Consider the following 20625-nt stretch of genomic DNA (forward strand, 5'->3'; position numbering starts at 1 on the left):
GAGAAACATCAGATAACCCAGCAGTGCTTGTTTCTTCTCATTTTTTCATTCACTGTGAGAGTTAGCTGGCAGAGGAGGGGGGCGGGGATGAGGAGGTGGGGGGCGGGGAGACGCAGGAGAGCTGAAGACAACTAAGGATGGCTACAGGGCTGGAGGGGGTTGGATGAGGGCTGAGATAGGAGGAGACCAGTGGCAACTGGTGGGTTTTTTTTTGGGGGGGTGGTAAATAACCCCCCTCAGAGCGGCCGGCGGAGCAGCGCTAGCACAACTGCCCCCAGCACCAACACCTCCAGAAACCCCCCCCAGTCCTTACCCCATCACAGTGGCGGGCTCCGGTGTCCTCCAGCGTGAGGTGGGCAGGTGTCTCAATGCTGCCGGGACACATGGCGAGGTCTGGGGTGTTGAAAGCTCGATGCGGGCGGTTAGAGCTGCGGTCAGGTCCTTATGGAGTGCGCTGGGCAGCCGAGGAGCGGAGCTGATACGGCCATCTTCCAGCGTGGTCTCCCCAGTCCAGTGTCCTTAAGCGTGGTGGGCTCAAGGAAAGCTTCTTCGGTGTCCTCTCCTGGAGCAGCTTCCGCAGTGCGTCTCCTCTCTGCTCCTCCTGGCGTTAGACGTCCAATAGGATCGCTTGATGTTTTGGCCAATTGGGAAATGGGTTTCATACCCACTTCCCGATTGGCCAGGAGGAGGATCAGTGTTGCAACAGCGAATGAAAACACACCTGCTCTGCGCCCGGAGCCCACCCTATTTTGAAGCCTATTAGAGCCTCTGGCTCTAATCAGGTGCTTCAAAAGACACGCCCCTGCCTATCCCCGCAATTGTAATTCATGCGCCCGGCATCCTGAAAAGGGCCAGGAGCATGGATAGGGAGGTCGGCCGCGGTGTTAAGGGGGTGGCGCCCTTGCGCCCACAATGCACGGGCGCCACTGCAGGAGACTGAAAACATCCATGTGCTTTCAAAGGAGTGGAATTTCTTCTAGTCTACTAAGAGGAAGATTACTCCTTCTCTCTTTATGTGGAGATTTCAGCCCTGTACACTTATTACACCCCCAGGCCAGTCTGCACAATCTACCCGGGATAAATTCACACTCCTTATCTCATCTGCAGAGGAGATTATTTCTCTGGGCCCCGCCTCCAGGCAGCTGTCTGCAGTTCCCTGACACAGGATTTGTGTGTGTAAAAAGATCCTGTGACAGGACTGCAGCTACTGAGGTTTGTCTCCTCAGTGTTTGCAGTTTGGATGAGAAATACAGTTACATCATGGTAAAATATAAAATACCTTTTTCTGCTTTTCTGTTTGAACAAGCATAGTATGTACACTTTCCGCGACTGTTTCTGTGTTCCATGCTGTTGATACTTTGCCATAACAGGGCATGAACTTCCACAGAAGCTGCCAATCCTATGGCAACTTATAAACAACAATGTGCACCACAGTTTGTTTACTGCACAGGCACGAGACTAGGAAGTGCACATTGGGTAGCCAGCAGCACAGAAATCCAGGAAGTGAAAAGGCAGCAGCTTCAGCTGCCCACAGTTAAAATGGATGCACCCAGACTTAGTGGAGGGAGATTTTGCCAGCATATTTGGTGTATAAAATAATATGCAAAGTGGTTGGAGGGAAGTTTCAGAAAGGAAATTATGTGAGCAGACTGCAGTTCCTCTTTAATGTGCTTCTTCTTGAGCCACTCCTTTGTTGCCTTGGCCGTGTGTTTTGGGTCATTGTCATGCTTGAATACCCATCCATGACCCATTTTCAATGCCCTGGCTGAGGGAACCCAGACAGCAAGGATAACTTGCCACAAATTTGTGGCAGTGTTACATTGTAAGTCTTGTTAACTTGCTGCACATTTTCACTGACAAGTTGTACACTTGCAGAGCACTTAAAGCACAAGTTCTAGTTGACACTTTTCCAATTTGTAGCAAATTTGCGTGGCAAGGCTCTAGCAAGAGCAAAGTTGTAGTAGTGAGTCTACAGCAAGAGCTCTGCACGTCTACAGCATGACAATTCAGCCACAGTGACCCCCTGTGGTGGGATGACCATTGCACAACATAACTGAACCAGAACGTGCAGCAGACTTGCAGAATGTTTGCAAAGAAAGTTGATCTGGAGTCATGCAATGCGGACTTGCTGCAATTGTGCAAGAAACTTGTAAAGCCTGGCAAGTCTAGCAATAGCTTAGCAAGTCATTTTCAAACTTAAAGCACAATTGCTTGCTATCTGGAAAGGAAATTTTCACCCAAGATTTGACGGTACATGGCCCCGTCCATCGTCCCTTTGATGCGGTTGAAGTTGTCCTGTCCCCTTAGCAGAAAAACACCCCAAAAAGCATAATGTTTCCATCTTTATGTTTGACAGTGGGGATTATGTTCTTGGGGTCATAGGCAGCATTCCTCCTCCTCCAAACACAGCAAACCGAGTTGATGCTAAAGAGCTTGATTTTGGCCCCACCTGACCACAACACTTTCACCCAGTTCTCCTCTGAATCATGTTCATTAGCAATCTTCAGATGGGCCTGTACATGTGCTTTCTTGAGCAGGGGGATTTCAGTCCTTTACAGCGTAGTGTGTTACCAATTATTTTCTTGGTGACTATGGTCCCAGTTGCCTTGGGATCATTGACAAGATTCTCTCGTGTAGTTCTGGGCTGATTCCTCACCGTTCTCATGATCTTTGAAACTGCACACGGTGAAATCCTCCATGGAGCCCCAGACCAAGGGAGATTGACAGTTATTTTGTGTTTCTTCCTTTGCGAATAATCGCACCAACTGTTGTCACCCTCTCACCAAACTGCTTAGCGATGGTCTAGTAGCCCATTCCAGCCTTGTGTAGGTCTACAATCTTCTCCATGACATCCTTGGACAGCTGTTTGGTCTTGGCCATGGTGGAGAGATTAGAATCTGATTGATTGCTTCTGGGGACAGTTGTCTTTTATACAGGTAACAAGCTGAGATTAGGAGCACTCCCTTTAAGAGAGTGCTCCCAATCTCAGCTCGTTACCTGTATAGAAGACACCTGGGAGCCAGAAATCTTGCTGATTGATAGGGGATCAAATATGTGACTTATTTCACTCATTAAAATTCAAATCAATTTATTACTTTTTTGAAATGTGTTTTCTGGATATTTTTGTTGTTATTCTGTCTCTCGCTGTTAAAATAAACCTATCATTAGAATTATGGGCTGATAATTTCTTTGTCAGTGGGCAAATGTACAAAATCAGCAGGGGATAAAATACTTTTTTCCCTCATTGTACCTGAGGTGATACCAGGGTGCAAGAAAGGAAGAAGGCAAGCCAACGGAGCCAGTGTAATGCTTTGAGCAATGAGCTATGTTCTGCTGGGAAATCTTGGGTGCTGCCATTCATGTTTTTTGCTGACCCAGTTCAAACCTTCATGGAAAATATATTCTCTGATGGCACTTGCCTCTTTCAGCAGGATAGTTCACCCTTCCACACTGCAAAAATGGTTCAAGAATGGTTTGAAGAACACAACAACGAGTTTGAGGTGTTCACCAGGCCTCTAAATTTTCCAGATTTCAATTCAATGCAGTATCCGTGGAACATGCTGGAAAAACAAGTTTGATGCATGGAGGTCCTACAACACAACTTACAGGACTTAAAGTATCTGCTACTGATGGCATGGTGCCAGATACCACAACATACCTTCAGAGGTCTAGTGGACTACATGCCTTGACAGGTATTGGTGGCAAAAGGGGGACCTACTCGATATTAGGTGGGTAGTCATACAGTTATGGCTGATCAGTGTATATTTCCTTTAAGGCAGCTTAAACAGCATCGGAACTCAAAAGTTGGAAATTGACTATGTTATAGGGAATGGCAAGAAATGTTAATTGTGCTTAGGTAGTACCCTAAAAAGTTTACCTTTTGTCTTTAATCCCTTAATAAAAATAGTTTACTTCTTAGCATATGAATGTGCTTAGGCCTCCTATGCCTTCAGTCTCATAGCTGTATATCTGCAGTGCACGAGTCCCTGCTTCCTCTGACTGCTAGTCTCACAAGATTTGAAGTGGGATTTGGTGATGTCAATAATGTGCTGCTTGCTGGAGAGCAATCTGTCCCTGGTAACTTGCACTGCATGCAGTTCCCTTCTTTTGCTTTATGGATTCTTTAAATCTGTTTCCTTTACCCCTTCTGCTGCTTTTTGAACAATAGTCATCAGATTACCAATCAGGGAGGGTCAACTCTGATATCAAAAAGGGAAACCCTTCCTCTACTAAAGTGGCCACCTCCACACAGGGAGACAGTGCAGATCAAGATATGGGTAGTAAATCTTGGGGGAAAGATCAGCTGCAGAGAGCCTATAGGCATTACTAGTGACTAGTTCTTCTGCTTGCCTTTTTGGAGACAGCCACCAGAGTTTAGGTCCTCTTTATGGATTCTACACAAAAGTTCAGCAAAACCAGTGTGCAGACTGTCCTGTGATCACAAATCACGTCTAATTAATTAGGGCAGAGTATTGCAGAACATACTCATGTTATTAGGAATACACTAGTATAAATGTTGTCTGACCACATGAATATCTGTTAAAATTGGTTACATGTAAATGACATCAATGTGATCAGTAAACAATCAGTGTGCAATTCCCGCAAATGCATAATAACTACACAAGCACTGTCTACTATTACTACAGTCAACTTTAGTTAACTGATAACCGTATAGTGTATTAGTGCTTCATAGCACTAAATATTTTCAGTGTTCAATGCTGCAGCAATTCCTTCAGTTTCTTATACACTGGCTGTATATGGATGGTGTTGCCCTATTTTTGCTACCTACAGCAACAAATAGGATTTTGACAGGTTATCCAGAGCAGATATCCGATTGCTTACAATGGCATTCTTCTCAACTAGTTTTTATACTATGCATATTTATATCACTAACAATAGGTGACACTATTTTAATTACATAATTAATGGTAAACACTATTGCCTATCACACAGTTGAGGGTATATCACCTTGCTAACGAGCTTTATACAAAACATGTACAAATAAAAACAATACAAAGGCAAACCAATAATGTAAACATCAAGCTATCTGTGCAAATCAACAAACTGAAAAACATGTTTGCCATGTTGCATGCTTCGATGGGTTCAATTCACCCCCCCATATTTCAATTCCCAAACTCACGGAACATTGTCATGAACTGTTTGGGATGCAGGTTCCAGTAGCCCCAGTTTGTGCGGTAGCCATGGAGCGTGGCATACTCTTCGTGGTTATACGCCGGCTCTGTCCCAAATGTGTCCACCACACGCAGACGGCACCTGCAGGAGGGGGGGTGTTCATGGTGTAGACCCTCACTGTAAAGGCCAAATGTCGATGTGGACTAGAGGGCAGGGATCTTTTTTTATCAATAGAGTTTTCCACTTTATATCAATAGTAGACTTCTGGTTTAGACCTCTGAGTTGAGCCACATTGAAGGGTCCCGTCCTTCCATAGTAAGCAACAGAGAAACCAATACTCTGTTAAGTCCTTATTTTCTATATTAAACATTAATTTGTTATGTGCAACCATCTGAATGACAAGACGCTACCAATTTCAAGGTATGGTACAGGTAAAATCTGAGAAAACTCATCTTGTAAAACTGTGGAGCTACAGCAAGAGTCACAAATCTCTGTGGGGGTTTACTAAAGGGAGAGCATGGAAAATCTGGTGTAGCTCTGCATAGTAACCAATCAGCTTCCAGGTTTTTTTGTCAAAGTTTAATTGAAGAAGCAGACGTTAGAAGCTGATTGGTTTCTATTAAGGATGAGCTCATCCATGTTCGCAACCCGCACGTGCAGAGTTCCCCAGGAAGTCGGCACCGCGCAACGCTAATCGCAAGCAGGGAGACATTTTCCCGATCCGCGGCTGCAGAGAGCAAGAAATGTCTCACTGCCTGTGATTAGCTCTGTGCAGTGCCGACTTACTGGTGGGCTCTACACGTGCAGATTGCGAACACACCTGAATTCATCCTTAGTCTCTATGCACAGCTGCACTAGATTTTCACTCTCCAATTTTAATAAATCTCCCCCTGTGTTTTTACACAATGAGGTCTCCAGCAAGTTTACTTTTATAGTAAAATGGAAAAATCCTTGGCATTGATTGAAGGGAGCTAAGGGTGACTGCAGTAAAGTCAGGTGTGTCCATTACAGGTGAGCAAGAAGTCACAGGTCAACAGGGACAGTCTCTGACACAGTCTGGGAGTATTTTTAAATCTGTCTTGGTGTTCACTAATTACATTCTCTCACCTGTATTTCCTGAATGACAGGCCCATGTGCTGCTTCATTTGTTGCATGCCATGATAGTCCGTGTAGATAAGATCGAAATTTAAAGGTTCTGTTAGCGGGCAATTTCCTCTTCCTGGGGGGACACCTAAAAAACTGAGAGACCTGGAATTGTTACATTAGCACAGCATGACCCCTAGATATAACAAAATATACATATAATTACTAAACTTACTATGCACACAGCCACGGTTTAAGTAATCAAAAGAATTGAAAGGTTGCTGTATTCTAGAGAATGTTATGTGAACTGTCCTTTGCCTATTAAATTTGATACTCATCAAAGACTGGTTCTTTAGCCTATATAATGCAGCTCTAAACTAGAGATTACAAATCTTGAGACAAGACAAATGGGTTCAAACTATGAATTTTAGAATGTCTGGGGTCACAGGTAATAAAGACTACATTTTTGGGTTCTTTTGAAAATTACATATATAAAAAAAGAGTATAAGAGTTTCCTCTAGACTAGATAATAATCCCCCAGATCTGGTGAATCTTTCTTGCCTTATACCTTCAGACATAAAATAATACATAATAAAATAATGTTTCCCAATGACCATTTATAGTTACACTGGGAAACATTTTTTTGTACAAATGTCCTTTCCAACATCTTCTTACCAAGCCTGGCTCGGTGCTTTTGGGAGTTAAAGTGATTGGCTAGGATCAATTTTCCTGACCAATCATGATTGTTTTCCCTTGAGATGGTGAGGCTGGTGCTAAGCATTTCTCCAAGTTTCCAACATTGGCCACACATGCACATGTACAATATGCAAGTTTTCAACAAAAAGTTTACTCGGAAGGCAAATTATACATGCTGGCCCGACCACCACCTACAGTCTGTAGACAGCTTAACAGTCATCTATATTAAATGTTATCACTAAGATGACCATTATTACTACAGAGGAACCAATTAGTAGCCCAAACATCATATTGGGTAGTACAGGCTCTAGTAATCCTCTATAACATCATGTAGCAAAGTCAACAGTGCTGTCACTATCCTCACCTCTGGAGCTCTTTCACAGACACTGTTATTTTTAGACTGTGACCCAACACATACAGAGCTGCAAGGACATCTGCCCACTGCACCATCTCACCCAGGGGTCCACCTTTCAGCACCCTAGGACTGAACACGTCACCAGACTCCTCTGTCAGAAAACCAATGTGGACCAGGATCTGGAGAGATATGGAAAATTGGTAAAGGACAGGTCAGTGGAAGACTTGAAAACAGGTGGACAATTAACAGATGACATGACTATAGCATGATAAACTGAAATAAGAGGTCTTGAAACCTGTTTCTGCTCATTAGGTGTGCTCTGAATCTTGGCCTCCAACCTCCGGGCAGCCAACAGCCACTGAGCCTCCAGCCTCCTTAGCCTCTTCTTCATGAATATAAGAGACTCCTTTCCAGTTCCCATTAGATCCAAAAGAGATGAGAGTTCAGTGCGAAAAGCAGCCTAAGAAAAAGCAACAAATGACAAACACTGAGAGGTGCACAAATGTTGCAACTAATTAGGACCATGGCATACGGAAAGCTAAAAGGGGTTGAGGAGTCTTTGAAGATTTCTGGTGTGAGAGGGTATGTTTTAGAAGAGGAGGCGATATAGAGAAAATGTTTTGCATGGGTTTTCCTGATGTGTGGAGGCTTAAGTTTTGTCTATAATTGTACAATTTTGTAATATTTTGTTGGGTCTTTAATGGTCACATGGGCCAGGAGGAGCCAATTTCCTAAGATGCATTTCTTGGCTGCCAGAATACAAAGTAGCTTGAACTTGGTGGAGGCAGAGGCTGAATCAGGGCTAGCGAAAGGGAGAAAATGAAAAAGAGCTACGTGTGGAGTAGGATCTTTAGAATGCCCAGAAAGGAGTGACATAAAACCAAACATGATGCCAGAAGGCCATGAATTGGGGATACGTCCATAATAAATGCACTAGTGTGCTATGCTGATGATGGCATTTTGGACACTTGACAAGTCAAATTTCCATTGTAGTCAGCCGAGGGCAAGGGGTTAAAATTATGTTTTATTCACAGAACTTTATAGGTCATGACTGCTTGCTGCTTTCAGACCAAAGAATTTTAAATATGGGTAGTGTACATTAGGCTACAATATACAACTGTCTTATCATATCTGAGAAATTTAAGTGTTCCAGCAGTCTGCTCTCATCTTTATTGCCAACAGCTCAGTATAAAATAATATATTCAGAATAAAAAGAGCCAGTCAGAAAATGTTCCTGTCTACACTTGCAAGAAAAGCATTTGTTGTATAATCCCCTCCAGGTAAACTATATCAATTCCACACTCTGACATTTTGTACCTTCCGAGTTGCCCTTTATATGTGTACTTATGATGTATGCACAGAAGTTTGAAAATCCCTAATAAAAATTTATAAAAAAAAAAAAAAAAAAATTGCTTTGCCAGCGTTTTAGCATTAACACGAAAGTCACAAATAATACACGCAATGTTTGTAATATGTGCAAAATGTCAGTTTCTCTAACATTTGACACCAAAAGGCTTAAGAACATTTGTCAAGAAGCGTTAAAGTGGTTAAAAACCCTCACATATACCCAGTGAAGTAACTAGCCTCAGGTAATACACAGAGATTAAGCAAAACCTCCTACATAAGTTTTACCTTCTTATGTGCATTCATCTCTTTTGTAGATCGTTCTAAAAACACACAGATCAAAGGATTTTTCCTCAGTTCTTGCAGTAAACAGAGAACATGCAAAGCTAAGGATATGAGTCACAGGCTGTGTGCTAAAGCTCTCTTTTCCTCACCTTTTATCTCTTGCTGTGGGGAAAACCTGTCAGAAGTGATTTATGTTGATAGCAGAGGAAGGAGGCAGGCAGCAGAGAGAAATCACACTCAGTGCTTTGGGTAGAGCACATACACAGTACAGAAGGATATGCTTTGTTTATATTTCATGTCTGAGGTTTACAATAACTTTAAAGAACATTCAACCAATAGAGACTAGAATAGGCTAACACTAATGCCGCGTACACACGACCGGACTTTCCGGCAGAAAAGGTCCGACGTAATCATTCCGTCGGACATTCCAATCGCGTGTGGGCTTCATCGGACCTTTTCTTTTCTTTAGAAAATTCTGACGGACCTAGAAATAGAACATGTTTCAAATCTTTCCGACAGACTCAGTTCCTATCGAGCAAACCGTTTGTCTGTATGCTAATCCAATGGACCAAAAACGACGCAAAGGCAGCTATTGGCTACTGGCTATTGAACTTCCCTTTTCTAGTCCCATTGTACGTCATCGCGTTCTAAACGATCGAACTTTGGTGTGAACGTGTGTAGGCAAGTCCGTTTCGGCAGAACTCTGTTGGAAAGACCGTCAGAGTCTACTCTGATGGAAAGTCCGCTCGTGTGTACGCGGCATAAGGCTAAGAATATTTGACCAGAAGGGGGAAATATGAGATCTCTGCACATTGTACAATATTGCAGGTTCATTCCTTGTTTGGGAGGTTCAGCATTTTTTTTCTCTTATGATTGAATGTTAGGGAATTCTATAATAGCTCTACGAAAGGCAAGTAGAAACTGACATTTCACACATATTACAAACAATACGGGTACTGTTTGTGACTTCCACGTGATTGCCGAGAAATCTGAAAAGCACATTTTTCATATATAGACCTTCATGGAGTGTAAAGAACTTCCCCAGGTTGTATGGATGTATGTCATATGTCATAGTATGTCACTGGTCATATGTCAAATGGAAGCAATGTGTGATTTTTTGATAGTACTGAAAATCTCAAAACAGAAGGGTCATTCTTAAAAAGATTGAGAAAATGAAAGAGTTTCCCCGGGGGGGGGGGGGGGGGGGGGGGGTTTAGCAGCAAAATCTTAGAGAAGAGTAATTAGTTAAAAGTCTTTTATTCAAGCAAAGGATAAATTAAATTATACAATACAATTTGAGATAAAAATTATGGTTAGCGACACAAACATAAGCCATCACCAATGGCAAACAGTACACCAAGGAGAACATGGTTTGTAAATACATTATGACATTACCCCAATGCATTTCGACCCTTTAATTTCTGGTCTTCTTCATTATATGGGCTGCTATTACTCATTCATTTTATTTTATATGTTCATTTAAATGGTTTATATAGAGATTAATTAGTATTGCCATTCATATGAAGAAATAAGAAGTGATGATATCACCTAATTAGTCACTGTGCAAGGTAGTGAGGTGGGGTGTATAAGGATAAATGGGTAATGAATTTTAATGAGGTGCGTGGCATAGAAGTAATGTGCAGCTGTTTTTAGTAATCCTGTTTGTGCGATACATTCTCACCTTTCCATCTTCGTAATGGTAAATATATCACCGTACATATGGAGATGTACAGACTGTTAACAATGTTGTCTAAAATTAGAATTTCCTGATATATTTCCTAGAATTAAAAATCCCCTGAACACCAGAAATGAAAGGGTCGAAATGCATCGGGGTATTCATGTGGACAGTAATGTCACAATGTATTTACAAACCATGTTCTCCTTGGTGTACTGTTTACCATTGGTGATGGTTTATGTTGTTTGTGTCGCTAACCATAATTTTTATCTCAAATCTTATTGCATAATTGAATTCATCCTTTGCTTGAATAAAATACTTTTAACTAATTACTCTTCTCTAAGATTTTGGCGCCACCCCCCCCCCCCCCCGCCCCCCGGGGAAACTTCCATCTTCTGTATACTTTTGGGGTGTGCAGCCTGGTCGACTCTCATATATGTCTTTTTCCATTTTATTCTTAAAAACATTAAACTACAAAATAGCTTCTGTAGTAATGACCTATGTTTTTTTTCAGAGAAAGTGGACTTCAAACTCTGAGATGACGTCTCTGCATTGTTCAGGACTGCACATTGGTGGGAGATGATCAGAGGAGGGAGAAGAGTACTTCACACATCACATCAAGAGCTAAAGTCACTAGAACAAGGTAAGAAAAAAAAAAAAAAAACAAACTAAAAAATTCATAATGTTCTGCTGTCAGGAGCTTCAAAAAGGGGATGGAGTCCTCCTGGGAGGGGAGCTGGGCTTTATAGAGTGGACCAAAGTCTCACCACAAAGCTTTCCTAGGATACATATTAGGGCTTTTATTGTTGGCTTCTGAAAACGCCTGGCCATTATGCTGACCCTCCAACATTAATAAGTATGCAGATGAGAAAAGTCAGAGTGTAGTCAGCAGTCGTTGGCATACTTATTCTAAGTTAGTGAGTCGAGGTATTGAAAGAGGGTCATTATTACAGTCAGGCAACTAGCATTTATAGAATGAGAACTTAGCAATGGCTTTCATAAATGTGCATAGTAAATGATCTGTAAGTAAAACCTATGTGTCAAATGCAAACTCCGGCTCAAGAGATACATGGAGAATTTTCTGTTTGGTGCAACTGAGTGTGCCGATTTTCCAAACAACTCATGTCTGATAAAAAGTCTTTCATAGCCCTGCATAAGTAAACAATTTTTAGCATTCTGAACTAACAGGATCAATGATGCAAATGTGGTGCAGGTTTTCCAGTGTAGTGTCTGAACCAGCTAAAACTTGCCAGCCCATTTAATGTACTTATTTTTCATAGATTTTGTTGTCCTCGTGTCAACTATTCTCCTCACACACATTGTCCATTTAAAGGGAATGTATAGTGTTTGTGCATAATTGTCTTTCATTATCATGTTAAAGGAGAAGTCCAGCCTGAGCTCGTTTGGCTGGGCTTCTCCTCTGGGTCACACGAGTGCAAATCGTTCTGCACTCCTGTGACCCGTTTTCAGCAGAGAGCGGTCTGACGTCACTGGAATCAGTCCAGGCACAACGTCATCACGACAATAAAGTCTGGATCCATCAGGTGCCTTAACTGATGCCTGTCTCAGCCTCTCAGCGAGCCGCTGAAAGACTGAGACGGCCGCTCCCCGCCCCTCCACAGCTCAGCTTGGGGGCAGAGCGGAGAGCCGCTGACTGACAGGCAGAAGCTCTCTGCTTGGGGAGCTGAGAGAACCGAGCCGACGGCGATGTTCGATCGCTCGGTTCTCAGTGCAGAGGCAACGGGTGACAGATGCAGCATCCACCTAGGTAAGTATAATGGGTTAAAACAACAAACCCATACTTCTCTTTTAAGGACTAAAAAATACAATGTTCGAAAATATTTTTTGCAAGTATGAAACACTGTATGTGACTATTATATATTTACCAATTGCAGCCAGCAAAAATAAAGCTATTTCTCCAGGTTTTAACCAAGCTTGCTTACTGCTACATTGTGAATAGCCCTGGTTCTGAATTAAACTGAATAGAAGATCATAGATTACAGAGCTTAAAAGGAAACAAGGTGACATATACCTCCTACTTCCCCTCTGTATTTTTAAAGTGACTAAGTTGCTAAAATCAAAGCAGTCAATAATATGCCACCTACAAAGAATATTTTTATTACCTGTCCTGCTGCCTTTGCTGATGATGATTACTACTGTATTGCATAGTAATTGCCACTTAAAGAATCGTTGAATCTGACATTTCTGGGAGCATTGGTTTCCTGGTCCTCTGATATGCATGGTGGTTCCTCCCGCTTGTGTCTATGTCATGACATAGTATTGACACAGGGGCTAGAAGTAGAAACCACTGAGTACAGAGATGGCCCTAATATGTTTCAAGCAGCATTTTTTTTTTTCGTACTACACCAACACTCTTCAAGCTGTGGTTCCTCTGCAATACAGCAGCAACCAGTGGCGCAGGTAGAGGTAGAGGTGAGGATTAAAGCTCTCCTTAGCAAGTTGCAAAGTTTTGAACATGTTGGCTTTGGCAATATATTTGTTTTAATCTAAAAAATAAGTCAACAACTACACAAGCAATGCTTTACTTTCTGTGTAATATAGCATAATAATGATGAAGTAGTCTATGGATCAGCATCTATACCAAGAAGAAGTCATTTGACATTGTTATACTGTCGCTAGAATAACTAAAGACATAAAATGAATTTCATTTGTAGATGCTTAGAAGAAACATTCACTTTGACTGTTACAACTGTTTAATGTGCTGTTTTACTGAGGTGTAGGAGGCCTTTGAGGACATGCCATTAATGAGAACTAAATGAAAAGGTTTCCATGGTCGCGGCGTAATATACTTAACACACTGCTTAATGATGATAAATACTTTGGTCTTGAAGCTTAAAGTATAACTAAACTCAAAAGCAAAAATGTTACATAATGTAGATTACCAGTTCTTAGATGTGGTGGCTGCATTTGTTTTCTTTGCTTTATTTTCACCTGGTGATCCAGCCAGCAAGTTTGTTATTTTTCAGCTTCCTTCAACAAACCAAGTAGTCCTGCTAAAATGGCACTTAGAGTGTTGAGATCAACCATTTACCACTGACACGGGTACTTCCAATGGTCAGCTTTTATTCATTTAGCTTTGGTTACATCTTTACATTTTATTTTTGCGTGCAAAATCAGACGTGCAGAGAAACACGCTGCACTCTATAAGACGCACCCCCATGCATCTGCATGCATTTTTGCAGTTGCTCAATTTTAAAAAAAGGGCTGGAGACTTCTTTTCCGGTGTTTCTTATGGGTAGGGCAGCCCACTGAAATGAATGGGCTGCCTTATATGCAGCACGCACAGATGTGAACCAAGACTTATGCATAACTTTTATTCCAAAAGGGAAAAAAAAACTGTTGCTGTAACTGCTTAAAAAGTGTTCAATATGCTTTAACTTTACATTGCACAGTTGTTCTGTGGGAGTTAAAGTATCTGTAATGTCTTGAAATGATAGTCAACAATACACTACAACTACACATCAACATTGCTAAGACACTAAAACTGAAATAATGTTCCAAACCACTGATCTCCAAACTGTGGTCCAGGGGATGGATATGGCCCTTTGCTTGCTCTTATCTGACCCTTCGGGCACTATTCCTCCTACTGACACCAATGATGGGGCATTATTTTTCCTACTGACACAAACAGTGGGGCACTATTCCTTCCACTAATGCCAATGTTGAGCCACTATTCCCCCTCCTAATGACCACAGGCACTATATAATTTTGTATTCCCACTGACCACCAAGCCTGAGACATTGCCTACTTCCACTGATGCTGGAGCATTTTCTGTTTCCACTGGCCACAGTCCGCCTGCCCTAAAGTCTGAAGGACACTAAACTGGCCCTTAGAAAGTTTGGAGACCCCTGCTCTAAACCTAAAGCATTCTCCTCTACACCTTTTTCTGAAGGTTTTTCTGTTTTATTCATGGTCATATGACCAATAAGTAGACTTCTCTCACACCAACTCCATGGGATGTAGCGGAGATGCACACCCCACCCCACTCTAGTGACTCCACCCCTCCACAGAATCTTGCTATATCGACAGTGATATTTTTTACAGGAGCTGCTGTCAATCCACAGCTGGGGCAGGCTGGGAGGTGTGATTGCAGGCACAATACTATAATGTACAGAATGCTGAATGTTGGGGAAGCACTGAAACTAATGAAAATGGTAAACCCATAAGCACCCTCTGATTTTCTCTTTTTTTTCAGAAAGAACTTTTATTGAATATTTGCAAGCATACAGGTTCCACAAATTCTCAAAACATAGCATCCAGTACATCAAGTCATAGAAAAGTAGACTAATACAATTACAATGTCCAGCACTATATCGCCTGAGGAAAATCCGAGCCCTTTAGTGTTAAATCCGAGGGCCCCACCAGTGGGTCGTAAAGAGCAGGTACGAGAATGGTCCCACAGCATGTTAACAGCTACCTATTATACCTTGACTGTGAATATAAAATCAATATTGCAAATGTCAACCTACCCCAATATTCTGTTCATGAATAGATCAACCGGAGCAAAACCAGGAATGTCAAGCCAGCCTCCCCAAACCCCATCAAATTTGGCAAAGCATCCTCTGTGTTGATAGATAACCCCCTCATATTGTAAAGTAGTACCCATATATGTAAGCCATTCCACCCTCTAATTTTCAAAGTCATGATGATTCAGGAAGCAAAGGCTAGTGGCAGGATCACTAGGTAACTCAAACTTACTGGAGGAAAAGAACAAGGAATCCATGGCAGACTTAATAAAAGTAAACATTTAGGAACATTATGTTCAGTTGGGGTTACAATGGGGTTTCTTCCAAGACCAGTCTAATAACATACCTGCTTTTTAGGATGGGGTTTGTAAAAGGAACCAAGAGACTGATTCCTCCAGGGCAGCACTGGGCAGAACCATTCCACCTCACTAAGATACATTAGGAAGGAGCACTCTGTCCCATCCACTCCATAGAAGGCGTAACACGGGTCTGACGTCCAGCGAGACCTCATCCACTGAAACAGATATTATCACAATTGTAACTCTAGGCTAATATAACACCCAAGTCTGTGCCGGGACAAGGTCCTCTGGCATCCATGGCAGAGAGGCCAAAGTGTACCCCTCCCTGAGTTGAGACAAAATATGCTTGCACGTCTGCATGTACATTGGCCAGGACCATGCAGAAAGGACAGGTGCTCTTTGCTTTAGGGTTGCCACCTTTTGATCAATGAAAGCATGTGTCAGATGGTGACTGTGATGGTGACAAGTGTGGTTGGTTTGTTGTGGTGTGCTTAAACCATTAGAATTTAGTCATAATGATCATTGTAAAACAGAGCAACATTCCCATTAACATTATACATGTCAATTTGTTCTTCTATTTGGGAACTAAGATAGTTTATAATTCATCACAAGTGCAAATTGTAGTCTGCCATGTGTCCCTTTTATATAGGCACTAAAGCTATAGTTCTGCTACAAAATGTGGTGAAGATTTTTTACAAACTAGACTTTTTTTTTTTAATGCTGCACAACAAAAACAAAATTGTTTATATACAGATAATAAAGACAATATACAAACAATGTATTTATGAATAAAGCCTGCAAACAATGTTGGCAGGCCTAATTCACACAGGAGCCTCTTTCAGCACCTTTGATGCACATACCATGGCCCAGCTGTCATGACAGCCAAGCTCCAGGAAAAATGTCCCTTGTTCCCAGATGCACCCCTACCACTGCAGTACCCAAGGTGGACACCTCTGCTGCTTTTATGTTGGCCCTGTCCTGAGCTCAGTTATACAATAATGTAAATATTATTCAAAGTATGTTAAAATACTGCTACATGTAATGAAACAGGAAGGTTGTATAATAAGGCTAATGTTATATAACTTGTGTGAATCACAAGAGTGGCTGAAGAAAATTCCAAATCTTTGTGCTGTTAAACACATGATAGAGATAGATATCTAGATATAGATATCTATACATTTACTGTATATACATTACTGTTTAGCTTTAGTTAAGGGCTCATCCACACCAGCAGAGTTGGGTTGCATTGCGCAAAACACAGGAACAAGAAATGTTTCCTTATGTCTTATGGCTCAGTATACACCAACACACTGAGTTGGTGGTATCTGAATTAATGTAGGACATGTTGCATTTTATGCAGCACATAAGAATCACATACAAGTAAAAAAAAGCAAACACTGCAATGTATTTTAACAAAGTGGTGCAGCGTACACAAGCATGTAAGCCATAATGCACAAATGCTTTATATGCACGATATTGCACAATGTGTGATGTGAATGGGAGCTCCTTAGTGATTTGATGGCATATTATTGAATCAGATATAAAACTAAAGAAAAAACAAAACATACCTCCACTTTTCCAGAGCAGTCTGGGTATCTAGGGTCTCTTGGGATGTCACAAAGATCCCTCTGACCTTCAAGCACTAAAAACAAATATTTACTAGCACAACACATGTTACAGCAATGTCATTACACTCCAAGACATACGGTATATTCCCCCCACTGATCCTAAACATAAAAGTAACAGATTAGTCATAAAACCCATTTATTCAATGGAGATTGCCAATATAACGAGGCACTTAGCTTGGAGCAGCTGCTCGTAGCTTATGTTATCCTTGGCCACCAGAACTCTGATATGAGCTGCAGCTAAGTTCTAGAGGTCATAAAGTAAGATTCAGCCAATGTGAGAAATCATCCCAGAGCAATTCCCAACTGTCTACACTCAAAAGGATTGTAAGAACAAGAGGGGAACAGAAGTCTAGAACAATCAATGAAATATCATGAAGCCCCAGTGTGGCTTCACCTTTATCACAGGCCTGGTCAACTATATAACTGTGAAATCTATTTGCTGGTCTTAGGACAAATGTGTATCTAAACTGCCCATGTGATTAGTACTTCAACTCTAAAAATAAATTAACTTACAAAGAGCAATGTTCACAAACCAGAAATGTGGTTTTATAGGGATGTTGAAATGATTTTCTCCTTTGGTAAAATAACAGCCTTTTTGTAAAAAATAATGTGTAAGTAATCTAAAAAAATGTAATTAAAATCCTGGTAGCCTACTCTTTGTTGATAAGATGATCTATCTCTGCAAGCTTTTAGCATTTTTGACCCATTGTTCCTGTCCTAGGTTGGTCCTAGGTTGGCAACATTGACAAAGCCTGTGCCTCTGCAGTAGGAATGATCTTCAATCAGACAAACCGAGTTTAGTGCCAAGCCGGAACTTAGCTGTCAAGCTGGAACATTGAGCTGCTGCTGGAAGTTCTGGAGAACCCCTTTGTATATGTGCAGCTGCAGGGTGGGATGCCCGTTACATTATTAATCTAATATGGCCATGTGGCAATATCAAGTCAATGACATTGACCTAATATTGCCATGGGGCCATTTTAGGCCATTGGCGTTGACCTAATATGGCCTTGTGCCCATATTGGGTCAATGACAATGTAGCCATGTGCCCATATTGGGTCAATGACAGTAACCTAATGTAGCCATGTGCCCATATTGGGTCAATGACATTGACCTAATATTGTCATGTGGCCATATTAGGGCAATGACATTGGCTTAATATGGCCATGTGTCCATACCGGCTCAAAGACATTAACCTAATATGGCCATGTTGCCCATATTGGATCAATGATATTGACCTAATATGGTCATGTGCCCATACTGGGTCAATGACATAAACATAATATGGCCATGTATCCAAATTAGATCAATGGCATCACAAGCATTCCTGCCCCTTTGTGCATGAAAATCTCCCACCACAGCTTATTGGCACAGCAATGATATCCAACTCCTGGGTTCTGAATAACTTGGGTTTGGAAGCCCAAGGCTGAACCCAAGCTCATCACTACTCTGCAAGAAGAGAACTGTCAGCCTAGAGCCTGTGGACTGCTGGTTGGCAGTGTGCTGGCAGGTAGGTGTGATCAAACTATTGCATGGCCTTCAGCTTCTGTATTGCACACTGCTTTGACGTGGAGTAAAGAGCTGCAAAACCATGCATGGCCCATGACTTTTGTTAACAAATGAATTTAGTTGCTTGCATTGCTAGTTAGGGTTTAGGTATAGTTTGATTTAGCTTTGTAAGTAAAGTGATGCTCTTTTTACCAATCATGTGTACAGGAATTAAAAAAAAAAAAAAAAACGCCAATCTATTATGTATATGACTGAAGTATTGAAGTAAATACAGGTTTACTTTACACAATAAACCAAGCAAGAAGTCATTTTGCTAAGAGAAAATCCCTACTCCTTTAGAAAATGAACCCCGTGATCTCAATTAGGTTATCTAGCAGTACTCGGTCTCACCTTTTCCTCTTAGGAGGCTGTTCCGCAGGATCTGATCCACTTTGACTGCAATGTCAGAAACATTCTGAGCAATTGCTTGAATCTTCTCCATTAGACTGCCTGGCTGCAAACTGCAAGACACACACTTCCAGTGACACACAAGATAGGCAGTAATGCACGTTAGCTTTCCTGAACATACAGACATAAAAGATATTTTTTTTCATAACATAGAAAGCAACGATCATGGAAGATGAAAACAAAGACTAATTGCGTAAAGGAAAGTAACCAACAGCAATCCGATTTCAGTTTACTGCAGTCAGAGATTAATTTTGATTGGTTGGAAAAGGCTACTACACATATTATATTATAAACATTGCGCCAACTAAATATGAAAAGCAGCCAACATAACAAATAGACCAATTGTGAAAAATAAAAGTGAAACAATGTGGCGCTAAAAACGTGATGTCCGTTATCGGGCAAAACCAACCAGAATGATCGTCCGAAGGTCAACTGCACAATAAAGCTTTATTGCAACAGAACTCAACTGAATGAGTATAAGAAGTTGTGGATATGAAAAGTGTATCTAAATATATATATATATATATATATATATATATATATATATATATATATATATAGGCAAGGGGCAAGGTGTCCACCTATATTGGACATAACAAATATTAGTGCATAAAATCGGTAACTAGTGCAATTCACTACTAAATCGCAAAAGGTAGGTAAAATAACTCCCCATAGTCATAAACTATTAAAACGTAGGTGTGTACACTCCTAAAAGGTATATACAGAAAGTAACAGCAAACATAGGTGTATACACTCATAAAAGGGATATATAAGAAGAAGTGACAACAAAGGTGATACCTTCACGTAGAATGCCTTCATGTGAACAATAATAATGGTGTAACTACAGTGAGTGCTAATTCCAAAGAAAAAATGAACGTGGTGTATTCCCAACACATCAAAAGTATAAAGTGTTCAACAAATGTTCTATAGAGCGTATATCAAGTGCTGATAAGGAAGCAACTTCAATGCCTTCAGTGAGATAAATCCCTTCGATCTACAGTGGCTAGGATGAACCTTGAAGTAGCATGGCACAGGGATATCTAGTAGTTGTGTGGAAAGGTTAGAATACCCTTACCGGAATAGGTGGACTTACTAGCCGAAGGCTGAGAGTCAGACAGGCTTATATAGAGGTCATATAGGGATGGTTGTCCCAGAGAAGATGGATGCGGAACTGTATCCAGGATCGAGGAAGAGTTGTGGTAATTACTCACGATTGTCCCAATCGGAATTTCACAGCCTTGGGATCTCCATGATGCAAACAGCTATGTGGTGATTTGTGAGCTCCAGTTGCAGGTCTTCACATAAGGGATATGTCCCTCAAAAGGAAAAATGAAAAAAAATTCCTCCACATAGTGTGAATCCGCTTCAAGAAGACGTTTAATAAAATTTATAGTAAAATTCTCTGACTCCCAAACAAACAGGGACCAGGTACAGACTGACAGTATAAAAAGCACTTAAAAAAAATCGTGTCTCAGCAAGCATATTGGATCCGACGCGTTTCGTCCGCATAGACTTCAACTGGACTACCCCAGTTGAAGTCCTTGCAGATGAAACGCGTCGGCCTATATATATATATATATATATATATATATATATATATATATATATATATATTTAGATACACTTTATCCACAACTTCTTATACTCATTCAGTTGAGTTTTTTTCAATAAAGCTTTATTGTGCAGT

General features: G+C 41.2%; 1 protein-coding gene across 5 annotated transcripts in view; it reads right to left on the bottom strand.

Annotated features, from left to right (window-relative positions):
- Nucleotides 1-20625, bottom strand: part of MGAT5B (alpha-1,6-mannosylglycoprotein 6-beta-N-acetylglucosaminyltransferase B) — a 280078-nt gene that overhangs the window by 78234 nt on the left and 181219 nt on the right. For 4 of the 5 annotated variants that reach the window (XM_073606206.1, XM_073606207.1, XM_073606209.1 and 1 more), the window contains 7 exons: nt 18882-18991; nt 16926-16999; nt 15405-15572; nt 7563-7727; nt 7277-7446; nt 6241-6381; nt 5141-5274 (listed from right to left, as the gene is read on the bottom strand). In XM_073606206.1, coding sequence (XP_073462307.1) covers nt 5141-5274; nt 6241-6381; nt 7277-7446; nt 7563-7727; nt 15405-15572; nt 16926-16999; nt 18882-18991 — 962 coding nt within the window. The remainder of the gene's footprint in view (nt 1-5140; nt 5275-6240; nt 6382-7276; nt 7447-7562; nt 7728-15404; nt 15573-16925; nt 17000-18881; nt 18992-20625) is intronic. The other variant, XM_073606208.1, reaches the window with a different exon arrangement.

The sequence above is a fragment of the Aquarana catesbeiana genome, linkage group LG12 (genome assembly GCF_042186555.1).
Source record: "Aquarana catesbeiana isolate 2022-GZ linkage group LG12, ASM4218655v1, whole genome shotgun sequence".
Lineage (NCBI taxonomy): Eukaryota > Metazoa > Chordata > Amphibia > Anura > Ranidae > Aquarana > Aquarana catesbeiana.